Source organism: Osmerus eperlanus, chromosome 23, assembly GCF_963692335.1.
Source record: "Osmerus eperlanus chromosome 23, fOsmEpe2.1, whole genome shotgun sequence".
NCBI lineage: Eukaryota > Metazoa > Chordata > Actinopteri > Osmeriformes > Osmeridae > Osmerus > Osmerus eperlanus.
In genome coordinates this window covers 9,362,049-9,374,945 of record NC_085040.1, presented here as the reverse complement: position 1 = coordinate 9,374,945, position 12,897 = coordinate 9,362,049, and the positions used below count along the sequence as shown (strand labels likewise).

The 12,897-nt window shown below is 44.3% G+C and overlaps 1 protein-coding gene across 2 annotated transcripts in view; it reads left to right on the top strand.

Moving 5' to 3' along the window:
• Positions 1 to 7,256, top strand: part of LOC134009858 (RAS guanyl-releasing protein 2) — an 87,075-nt gene extending 79,819 nt beyond the window's left edge. For both annotated transcript variants that reach the window (XM_062449599.1, XM_062449600.1), the window contains exons 16-17: positions 547 to 705; positions 5,919 to 7,256. In XM_062449599.1, the coding sequence (XP_062305583.1) occupies positions 547 to 705; positions 5,919 to 5,977 (218 nt within the window). In that variant the 3' untranslated portion in view covers positions 5,978 to 7,256. The remainder of the gene's footprint in view (positions 1 to 546; positions 706 to 5,918) is intronic.
• The last annotated feature ends 5,641 nt before the right edge of the window (positions 7,257 to 12,897 follow it).

Below are 12,897 nucleotides of genomic sequence, written 5' to 3'. Positions count from 1 at the left end.
GTTGGAGAATATATCTGTGAGTGGGTTTGTGTTTGAGTATGTCAGAATTGTAGGTGTGTGCGGTGTGTCTGAAAATGTGTGTGGGAAAGGAATCCAAAAAGCAGAAGCTTTTTCTAGTTTGTGTTGTGTACAAACACATCTCTGAATTGTCTACCTGGATGACCCTGGCTGTCCCTCTTGTCTTCACTCACAGAGTTTCCCTCGCTGTCAGAGCTGTTGTCAGGGGCTGTCAGTGTGACAGTGTGTTTGTGTCAGGGTGTGTGTATCTGCATGGTGTGTAAGAGCACTTACCTCTCACCACTAGCTCTCCCCTTTGCCCCAATGTTTCTTTTTGCACCCCTTTCTTTCTCTTGCTTTTTCTCTCCTGCACATCTTTCCCATCCTGGTTTACCTCTATCTCGCACTCTCTCCCTCACTCTCCTGAGCTCATTCCCTTCTACCTGTACCCCTTTGACTCGGCATTCCTCGCTCCCTCACTCGCGTCCTTTTCTCCCCTCTCCCTCCGTTTCTCTTCCCTCTCCTTCTGTCACTCTTTCCAACCGACAGCGTGTGGAGTGAACTGTCATAAGGCGTGTCGTGGTCGCCTGGCAGTGGAATGTCGCAAGCGGACCAAAAGCATCAGCCATGAGACACCACCAACTCTCCAGGCTCGCTCTTACAGCTTCCCCCCTCCTGCCAACACCCCTCCTAATCTACAAAACACAGGTGGGCCCCTCCCCCAACAATGTTAATGTATTACTCTTCCAAACATGTATTCCTTGACTGTTGTATAAATGTGCATAGAGGTGTATGCATGTATGTCATTTGTATTGATTGATGAACTACGAGACCCTCCTAGGCCAAGGGATCCAGGCAGAGGAATGAGCCTGCATAACATAACTAGTGGGGGTAGGGTGTGCTTTTGTACACCCTTCGACTGGTTATCTCCTGCGATTCCCACACAGCAGAAGTCTAGTAGTTAGCTAGCTCTACAATTTACCGGGGCTAGGTCTGAATCTAGGAGCAAAACGAAGTACAGCTTCCAGCTGTAGCTAGGTATATGCAGGTAGCAAAATGTTGTTCACTTCACATGTGCTGACGTTGTGACGTTAGGCTAGCACTGAGTTCCCTTTTGCCACACAAGGCACTTTTTGCCACAAAAACGTAATTCAAGCCTAAACCGTGCAACGGAACGTAAATCCCAATAGAAGCAACGCAATCGTGACCAAGACGAACATTTTGACACCGACGTTGTCTATGTAGTCCAAATATTGAGGGATCCTTAGGGGTGGGAAAATAATAATAATAATAAATATATATGAGAGAGAACAATGGTTGTGCTCGCCGAAGGCTTGAGCACACCCAATAAATATCTGAATTTTATGGTCAACTAAAGCTTATTTGTTGCCTCTGGTAAAATTGTACTGTAACAGCAGCCAAAGTAATATTTTCCGAATGTATGTACATGTTACGGAGCCCCTGAAGGGACCTGTGAAAAGAAATATAGAATCGGACACTTTCTCCGAACGTGAAACTTTTCTTGTCCGAACGTGAAACTTTCTTGTCCTGACGTGTTACAGTTTCCGGTGTGTGGATAGCATTACCTATAGCTTCATTGCCTTCATTCAAGCCACTTGTATCTTGTGTCTGCTACTGTTTTATTATTGATTTGTAGCCTATTTATATAAATGTTATAGGCCTAACACTAGGTGATAATACAGGCCCTAGTAAAGCAGAGCAAAGACTATCATTTCACTTAAATGTATGGTTTTAAACGGGACTTGTTAAACATGCTGGTGTTCTTTTATTTATACAGACACATCACAATTTGCAACGTTGACAAAACGTATATTTAATAAAGGGTTATGTAGAGGAGCAGGCCCAGCTAATTCCGATTTAGCCATACCTGTAAATATAAATGTCAAGTAAACTTGTCGTCGTCGTCATCTGCCGCTTGTCCGGGGGTCGGGTCGCGGGGGCAGCAACCTAAGCAGGGAGGCCCAGACTTCCCTCTCCCTGGTCACTTCCACCAGCTCTTCCTGGGGGACCCCGAGGCGTTCCCAGGCCAGCCGAGAGACATAGTCCCTCCAGCGTGTCCTGGGTCTTCCCCGGGTCCTCTTCCCAGTGGGACGTGCCCAGAACACCTCACCAGGGAGGCGTCCAGGAGGCATCCTGATCAGATGCCCGAGCAACCTCAACTGGCTCCTCTCGAAGCGGAGGAGCAGCGGTTCTACTCTGAGCCCCTCCCGGATGAACGAGCTTCTCACCCTATCTCTAAGGGAGTGCCCGGACACCCTGCGGAGAAAACTAATTTCTGCCGCTTGTATTCGCGATCTCGTTCTTTCGGTCACTACCCACAGTTCGTGACCATAGGTGAGGGTAGGAACGTAGATCGACTGGTAAATAGAGAGCTTCGCCTTTTGACTCAGCTCCTTCTTCACCACGACGGACCGATGCAGAGCCCGCATCACTGCGGATGCCAAACCGATCCGCCTGTCGATCTCGCGCTCTATTCTTCCCTCACTCGTGAACAAGACCCTGAGATACCTGAACTCCTCCGCTTGGGTCAAGATCTCCTCCCCGACCCGGAGATTGCACTCCACCCTTTTCCAGTCGATAACCATGTCCTCAGATTTGGAGGTGCTGATTCCCATCCCAGCCGCTTCGCATTCGGTTGCGAACCGCTCCAGTGAGAGCTGAAGGTCACGGCCCGATGAAGCCATCAGGACCACATCATCCGCAAAAAGCAGTGACCCGATCCTGAGGTCACCAAACCGGACCCCCTCAACGCCCTGGCTGCACCTAGAAATTCTGTCCATATAGGTTATGAACAGAATCGGTGACAAAGGGTCACCGGGAACAAGTTCGACCTACTACCGGCAATGCGGACCAAACTCTGGCACCGGTCGTACAGGGACCGGACATCCCCGATCAGGGAATCCGGTACCCCGTACTCCCGGAGCACCCCCCACATGAGCCCCCGAGGGACACGGTTGAACGCCTTTTCCAAATCCACAAAACATGTGTAGACTGGTTGGGCGAACACCCATGCACCCTCCAGGACCCTGCCGAGGGTATAGAGCTGGTCCACAGTTCCACGGCCAGGATGAAAACCACATTGCTCCTCCTGAATCCGAGGTTCGACAATCCGACGGACCCTCCTCTCCAGAACCCCTGAATAGACTTTCCCAGGGAGGCTGAGGAGTGTGATCCCCCTAAAGTTGTAGCACACCCTCCGGTCCCCCTTTTTAAAGAGGGGAACCACCACCCCGGTCTGCCAGTCCAGAGGCACTGTCCCCAATATCCACGCGATGTTGCAGAGTCGTGTCAACCAAGACAGCCCTACAACATCCAGAGCCTTAAGGAACTCCGGGCGGACCTCATCCACCCCAGGGGCCCTGCCACCGCGGAGCTTTTTAACCACCTGGGCGACCTCAGCCCCAGAGATAGAAGGGCCTCCCCCGATGTCCCCAGACTCTGCCTCCACGTCGGAAACCGTGTTGGTGGAATTAAGGAGGTCTTCAAAGTATTCCTTTTACCGATCCAGGACGTCCCCCCTCGAGGTCAGCAGCGCACCATCCCCACCATATACAGCGTTGACAGTGCACTGCTTCCCCCTCCTGAGTCGCCGGATGGTGGTCCAGAACCTTTTCGAAGCCGTTCGGAAGTCGTTCTCCATGGCCTCGCCAAACTCCTTCTACGCCCGGGTTTTTGCCTCCGCGACCGCCAAAGCCGCATTCCACTTGGCCTGCCGGTACACATCAGCTGCCTCTGGAGTCCTACCAGCCAATAAAGTTCGATAGGCCTCCTTCTTCAGCTTGACGGCATCCCTCACCTCTGGCGTCCACCACCGGGTTCGAGGGTTACCGCCGCGACATGCACCGACCACCTTGCGGCCGCAGCTCGGGTCAGCCGCCTCAACAATGGAGGCCCGGAACATGGCCCATTTGGACTCAATGTCCCCGCCCCCCCCCCCGAGACATGATCGAAGCTCTCCCGGAGGAGGGAGTTGAAGCTCCTTCTGACAGGGGATTCTGCCAGCCGTTCCCAGCAGACCCTCATACGTTTGGGCCTGCCAGGCCTGACCGGCGTCCTCCCCCACCATCGTATCCAACTCACCACCAGGTGGTGATCAGTTGACAGCTCCGCCCCTCTCCTCACCCGAGTGTCCAAGACATTCGGCCTCAGATCCGACAACACGACTACAAAGTCTATCATCGAACTGAGACCTCGGGTGTCCTGGTGCCAAGTGCACATATGAACACCCTTATGCTTGAACATGGTGTTCGTTATGGACAAGCCGTGTCTAGCACAGAAGTCCAACAACAAAACACCGCTCGGGTTCAGATTGGGGGGGCCGTTCCTCCCAATCACGCCCCTCCAGGTCTCACTGTCATTGCCCACATGAGCATTGAAGTCCCTCAGGAGGACGAGGGAATCTCCGGGAGGAGCGCTTTCCAGCACCCCTCCCAGAGACTCCAAAAAGGGTGGGTACTCTGCACTGCCATTTGGTGCATAAGCACAAACAACAGTGAGGACCCGTCCCCCCACCCGAAGGCGGAGGGAGGCTACCCTCTCGTCCACCGGGGTGAACCCCAACGTACAGGCGCCGAACCGAGGGGAAACAAGTATTCCCACCCCAGCTCGACGCCTCTCACCAAGGGCAACTCCAGAGTGGAAGAGAGTCCAGCCCCTCTCAAGGAGACTGGTTCCGGAGCCGATGCTATACGTCGAGGCGAGGCCGGAACCTCTTGACCTCGCGCACCAGCTCAGGCTACTTTCCCGCCAGGGAGGTGACGTTCCACGTCCCTAGAGCTAGCTTCTGCAGCCGAGGATCGGACCGCCAAGGCCCCCGCCTTCGGCCGCCGCCCGTCTCACACTGCACCCGACCCCCATGACCCCTCCTGTAGGTGGTGAGCCCACTGGAAGGGGGTCCCACGTTGCTTCTTCGGGCTGAGCCCGGCCGGTCCCCATGGGAAAAGGCCCGGCCTCCAGGCGCAGGATCATTAGGACACGCAAATCCCTCCCCCGCGGAAAGGTGGTGAGGGGGGGGGGCAAGGGGCAAGTAAACTTGAAACTATCTAATATATTTTGTGCAAATAACCCGTTTTTTTTAAATTATTTTCTTGTCCGAACGAGATAGTTTCACGTCCGGATGAGAAAGTGTCCTATTTTTTTTTTTTAATTCACAGGTCCCTTCAGGGGCTCTGTAGAATGTACACCAAAATACAAATACAGAAAATTCAGAATTAAATATGCAACATACATCTACAACGTACCATTGTAGTGTAGATACTGATAAACTTTAGTGCTCCTATTAATTGCAAAGATACCTAACACCTGGTTCACATTATTGCATATGGACTGTGCCTTATGTTTCAATACAATCCCTATGTATTTTTTTTACTCGAGTCTCCATCCCTCCTCAGCTTGAAGTAAAGAGGTCCGATGGATCTTGGTGGTATTGCATTCAAAAGGGTTAGTTTTAGGGGTTTTAATAGTGATCACATTTCAATAATAATAATTTCAGAATCTACAGATTAATTTGATTAATACAAGATATTATGCATCCAGTTTATTGGCCTGGATACTTGACAATATTAAATAGGGAATGAAACATTGATAAAAGCATAGAGAATCCTCACAAACATAAAATACGCCAATACATTGCACAACCTGTTTGTGAGGTTCACTTGAGTTCTCTCACCACATCACTGAGACCTCTTCATACAATGACATATTGGGGTAAATTGTAATTTGCAAGGGAGGCAGGACTGTGACTGTGAGTCACTCATGCATCAGTCTCGTAAGGTTGAGTTTGACTGCATTCACCATTGGCATCTCTTGATAGCTAGTCCATACAATATTTGAAATAATGGTAGGTAACCATAACCACTGACCTCCCCACCATCTCTCTCTCTCTCATCTCTTTCTTTCAGTAATTACAGAGGAGGACCTAGAGTCAGTCGAGGAGGGTGTCTTTGACATTCATCTATAACTAGGTGAGAAGAAAGTTTTTCACGAATAACAAGTCAAATTATTCTTATAGCTATAGTGACAGTTATGAATATTTTGCCTATCTTATCAATTAATTAGGCTACTCTAAGGTGTGATATAATGTGTTGGTAACCCAGAAAATATAAATGTGAAGTGGTACAATAATAGATCATTGTCTTTTGTCCTGAACTGGAATTTGTCACAAACACACACACACATCATGCATATACAAAACTGCCCAAATCCTAAAAAGTCAACTATGTACATCCGATTGGTAAGTAAGACAATAGAAGAGACAACACAAGATACCTACATGCTGTCATCTAGTGGACAATACTGCAATTACAAATTCAAGAACTCCCTGCAAAATTAACCAACACTCTGAGTGTGAGATTTTCCAGAATGTTTTCTGGACATGTTGTTTGGTTGGTAATTCTACATTTTGATCCTGCTTTGTGGTGTATATTACTTGCTGAATATAAAATTGCTTAAACACTGAATTTAGAAAAAATCCATAAAATTGTATTTTAGAATGGTTATTGGGAGTCATATTTTGATAACATGTTGCTGTATACAATTTGCCTTGTATGTTTTAAATTCTTTGTTAAAAACGAAAGAGGTGCTGTTACTGCCAAGAGTGTATACTTGTCACTCAAGTTAACTAATATGCATTCTCAGTTTGAATGTAATTTGAATACTATTGTATTTCTTTCATGTTTAACTGAATATCAATTACTGTCCTATGGTGATAACTGTGGTGTGTACAGTATAAGACTATGATTGACGTCTCAGTGCACTGATATTTCTATCCTCTTGCAGTACTTTGAATGCAGTGGAAACAGTACAATCATCCTGAGAAATCAAATCTATTTTAATGGAAGTCTTATTAAACGTATTGTTTGTTTACGCATGCTTCTTGCTAAGTGGTTATCTTTGCTGTTGATATATATTTATGTAGCACGCATATTTATATTTTTAAATGGAAGCACAGAGTTTTGAAAGTGAAGTTGATAAAAAAGAACAGAGGTTTGGGCACACAGTAATGAAAAATGGGTTTGAGTCAAAAAATGTTAATGAAACATTTGGTTGACTAAATAACTGAAAAACGAAATACATTTTATTATATATAGCCTACTTGAGAACTGTAAAAACTCAAATTATCTACAAACAAAAATTATCTAAATACTGTCTTAACTGTCTCTGGTCTGTTTTCGCAGTGTTAAATCTACAATGCATCACTCATATTTGTTTTAATAAGAATTTTCAACATGGCTCTGAAATTCTTTTGTCATTCACTTTTTTTTTGTCTTGTCATTACTTTCGAGTTTTTACATAAGAATAGTCCTACTCACTCATATAATCAAGCTTAAAGGTTAAATATGCTACCCTCCACATCACCATTATAATAAAGATATGATGTTGATTAAAAAAAGCATCAGGTAGCCTCAAAGGAAAGACAGTCAGACAGCTTGACAATAAAGCCTGAGTCCATCTCAGCATGTTTGATGTTTCCACTCAATTTGAGGTATATGTATTAATCTTTGTTCCTCACGCATGTCTTCCATAGCAATATAGTATTTTGAAACGATCTTATGTTGGACATGAATACTCACCCTCATTGTGTCAGTTGATATTGGTTAAAAACCCTCAAAAATGTAATGACAAACCGGCTCTATCACACCAACCTCCTTTCTTAAACAGCACTGTGTGAGCTTCTCTTTAGAGGCCTCAAATACTTTCTTAGGCCCTTGATTGATACTTTCCATTCAGCTGAAAAAACGAACCCCACCAGCACCCTGTCATTTAGCTGTTACCCTGAGTGATATTGATCTGAATAGCCAGAAATGAAGTCAATCGAACACAGTTGCAGCTAATTACATAGTAATGAAGGCAAGAGGAAATAGCCACACATTGTTAGCCAATCTCACACTGTGACCTTGAAGGGAAATAATCCATTCTGATAGAGAAAAGACCCTTAAAGGAGACATGACATGCTGTTTTTGGATGCTTTTATATAGGCCTTAGTGGTCCCCTAATACTGTATCAGAAGTCTCTTTCCCGAAATTCAGCCTTGGTGCAGAATTACAGCCACTACTAGCAGTCCCACAAGGAGCTTTCCTCAGAACGCGCTGTTTTGGTGTCTGTAGCTTTAAATGCTAATGAGGAGCGGAGGGGCGGAACCATGCGCTAATGTTTACAATGGCTGTATCGCAATGGCTGTAGCCCCGTTGCTGTAAGATGCCTCGAATTTGCCCATTCTCATCTGATAACCCTGGTTTGCAGAGGTACACACTCAGTCATTTCAATGAGGGGAAAGGCGGATATCGCGCGTGCCATAACACCAACAGCAGAACGGTTATCCAAATAACAAAGAAGTGTACAACACTCACGTTACAGCATGTGTATTCACACCCATACTTGATGCTATCTACCTTTCCATTAGCGACAGTAACTCAGCTGTTAGCTGCAGAGCTAATGTTACAGCCACATTCTAAGGGTAGCAAGCTAGGTAACCATATACAGTAAAGCTACAAAATGATATAGCGTTAGTTAACTTACTTGTCCGAGGTTAGTAGCTGGACGAAGGAGAGTTAGTACTGATCCAGAATTTAATTTCAGAAAGGCCAGTTTTGTATTAGCTCAAATTGAAGAAACAGTTGTGGCTGAAGTGTTTGGCGCAGACATACAAAACAAATGCGCATACAACAGAAGTTGTGTAGGCGCATTTCCAGAGAAAATAAAATTAAGACACTGGGTCTTCAGAGGCTCGGATGAAGGAACTGTAAAAAGATTTTTGTTTTCCTTTGTACATCCAAACTGAGCAAATGTAATGCTTCGTTCGTTTGCAAGCCATGATGTCTCTCGAGGATAAAACACTTGCACGGTAGTAGCTCAGTTTCTTATGGGCGGGCCAGATTCTCTGGGCGGGCAAAGCAGAGGGGAGGTAACCTTCCTCTTTGTTACGTCACAAAGAGGAGATTTTCAAACAGAGCAATTGAGCTTTCATTTTCTGAAAGGCAGAGAAGAACACCCAGGGCTTGGTTTACACCGATCGAAAATTCTAGCCACTGGGGGACCAAAGGCAGGCTAGGGGAACTCGTATTAATATTAAATAACGTCCTAAAGTGAAGTTTTCATGTCATGGCACCTTTAAATCAACTAACCAACATTGTAATCACCAGCTGCATCACAGAAAAAATAAACTTTTAATAAATACAAAAAGGATAAGATGTACAATAGTAAAACCATATCCAAGATATACAACTGTTTCTCATATATAAAATCACAAGAGTCATTGTATATTAAGGAAAAATGGGATAGTGAGACAAATGATGTTCTCTCTCAGGACGATTGGTATGGTATTTGCCAAACACAATGGAAAACCACTAGTTCTCTGAGCTGGAGGGAATTCTTTTTTTTTTTTTTTATACTTTATTTTTAAAGAAACAAAGATACAACGAGACATACATACATACATGGAACAAGAAGTTGGTCACCTATACATTTATATTGATGGTACAATGATGGAAATAAAAGTAAATTCACACAATAACAGTTCAGTGATGATTCTGTGAGGTCACAAACACAATCCATTTTTCCTAATACTGCAAATATGTATCAAACCGTAGATTCAGTGAAAAGGTCATTCTCTCCATATTTTGAACATCAGTTACAATAACCATCCAGTCAGACTCTGTTGGAGGTTCGGCCTGTAGCCATTTTCGTGTTACAGCTTTCTTGCTGGCTGCCAGTAATATCTTTAATAAATATTTGTCTTGCAACAAAAGGTGAGCTGCGATATTGCCCAAATAAACTGTAGAAAAGGAACAGTCAAATCCATCACCAAAAACTGTCTGTATTACTTGTACTACCACCTGCCAGTATGACTGGATGGCCAGGCAGCTCCAAAATATGTGGAAATGATCTGCCAGTTGTTCTCCACATTTCCTCCAACATAGGCCCCTTCCTGCCTCACCGTTTGTGCACATTGTAATTTGGGGGTAGTAAAGTATCTAATCAGATTCCGCCAACAGAATTCCCTCCAAAAACCCGAGCTGGTGGAAGTGGACTGCACAGAGCACATATTTGACCAGTCCTCCTCTGAAATGACAAGTCCAGATTCTTTCTCCCATTTTAATCTAACCCTATCCGTTGAGTGTTTTCTACTGGATTGAAAGCTTGAGTATAATTTTGAAACAAGCTTCCTGTTGTCCATAGTTTTATATATGTCAATAAATACGTCAATTAAACTGGCATCACATTTCCCCTTAGATTTAATCTCCTTATCAAAGTAGGTCCTGGTTTGTAAATACCTAAAAAAATCTAGTTTTTCTAAACCATACTCCTCTGAAATTTTCTGAAAACTATCCAGTTCTCCCTTTGACGGAATTAAACAATAAGAAGTGATGCCAATCCTATGCCAATATTTAAACCTCCCATCAATCCTCGCCGGCTTACATTTACATTTATTCATTTAGCAGACGCTTTTATCCAAAGCGACTTCCAAGAGAGAGCTTTACAAAGTGCATAGGTCATAACAACGAGATAGCCACAAAACATTGCGAGTAGCCAAAACATGAAGCACACATTGTGAACAACCAAAGTAAGTGCCAAAGGGAAGAACCATAAGAGCATGTAGTTAAACAAGTTACAATTAAACAACATGAACTGCTATAAGTGCAAGTGTACCTGTGGAAAAAAACAAGCAACAATAATAAAAAACAATATATCACAGCGAGTAAAAATTTGTTTTTAAATCAGTTACCACTAACCACAAGAGCAACAAGTCTCTGAGCAAGAGTCATTGTGATCCTTGAGGAAACTAACATCGGGTCAAGCGAACCATTCCTAAGTACCGTTGTACTAAAGTCTAAAGTCTGGATCAAAAGCGACCCATCGCAGCAGCCTAGACCGTCTTTCAAGTGGTGGCGATCTACATTCCTTAAACCAGATCCCAAGAGGGACTTTAGTCCATTGATTTAAACTTTTAACATGCTGCCTATACAAGATTTTGCTACCTGATATAGATTGTAACGGTATATCTAGCTGTGAAGTTTCCAAATCTTTCCATTTAGCTATATACACTGGATTACAGCAACATGCTAGTGGTCTTAATTGTGCCGCCTTGTAGTAGTCTGTTAAACATGGTAATGCTCTACCCCCTCTGTCTTTAGGAAGTTGCAGTGTTTTGAATTGAATTCTTGGTCGTCTACCTCCCCATATGAATCTTGATATCCACTTATCCCATTCATTAAATTGTTGCAGTGGTACTACAGCTGGTAGGGATTGAAAAAAATACAGGATCCGGGGAAGTACATTCATTTTTATAGTTTCTATTCTATCATGCATATCTAAGGGCAGTTGGGACCACCTGTCAATATCTGCCTTGATATTTTTACTTACGGGGCCATAATTGCTATCGTATATTTTGGAAATGTCCTTAGGTATTTTAATTCCCAGATACTTAATGTCTGATGAGGTCCATTTGAAATGAAATCTATTTAGTATGTCCGTCTGAGGAGTGTAGTTATAACTTAGAGTTTGTGTTTTTTGTACATTTAATTTATATCCGGAGTAAGTTCCAAAGTCCTTAAGCGAGGCCATCAGTCTAGGAATGCTGACCTCTGGTGTCGTAATGAAGAGCAATACATCATCTGCGTACAGACAAATCTTCTGCTCCAAACCTCTAACCATGACTCCTTTTATCACCTCGTCATCCCTGATTAACTGTGCCAGGGACTCTATAAACAGAGCAAAAGGGCGGGCCTGAGGGGGCAGCCTTGGCGGCAGCCTCTCTCCAAGTTGACAACCTGAGAGAGGTGTCCATTAATCTTTATTCTGGCATTTGGTGAGGAGTACCGAGTTCTGATACAGTTAATAAAATCATCCTTAAAGCCAAATCTTACCAACGTCAAGTACAGATATTCCCAGCGAACCGAATCAAACGCCTTTTCCGCATCTAAACTAATCACAGTGGCTCCAATATTCCCCTCAATCACATGATCGATAACGTGTAGCACCCGTCTAATACTATCTTGTGTCTGTCTTTCACGCACAAAGCCAGTTTGGTCTGGGTCCACTAGTTCTACTATTATATGTTCTAACCTTTTACTAATATTGACGCATATAGCTTGTAGTCAATATTGAGTACAGAGATTGGCCTATACGCGCTACATTCTTTTCTGTCCTTCCCCTCTTTAGGAATGACCGAAATGATCGCCTCCCTCCATGTGCCTGGTGGTTCACCGTTTTTAAGTGTATAGTTAAAGCAATCAAAAAGCATAGGTATTATATCATCCTTAACCCTTGTGTTCTCCTCGGGTCGTTCTGACCCATCAGTCATTGTGACCCACCGTCGTATTGCGACAACTTTACCGCATACAAAAACAAAGTGAAGCATTTTCTTTTAACCGTCGGGCTGTCTCAGACCCCCCACATTGCGAAGGTTAAAAGAAAAGTATTTTTATTTGGTTTTGTATTGGGTAAAATTGGGTAAACACAATGATGGTTCGTTATGAACCTTTGGGTCATGTGACCCGAAGGCAGCACGAGGGTTAAAGGCCTTGTACCACTCGGCTGGGAAGCCGTCCGTACCCGGTGTTTTATTAGCTTTTAATCTAGAAATTGCTTTCCCTATTTCCTCCATTGTAATCTCTGTCATCAGGGCTTTATTCTGTTTTTCACCTATAGAGGGTAGATCTAATGACTCCAGAAATGAATTTATTTCCTGCAGGCTAGTTGTATTTGGTTCCTTATATAAGTCTCTATAGTAATTCTCAAAAATGCGTTCAATATCCTCTAACTTATGGGACACTTTTTTAGTTCCAGGGTCCCTAATTTCATATATGGAGCTGTCTGATTGTTGTTTCCTCAACCTCCATCCCAGAAGCTTCAGGGCCCTTGGTCCATTCTCATAATATC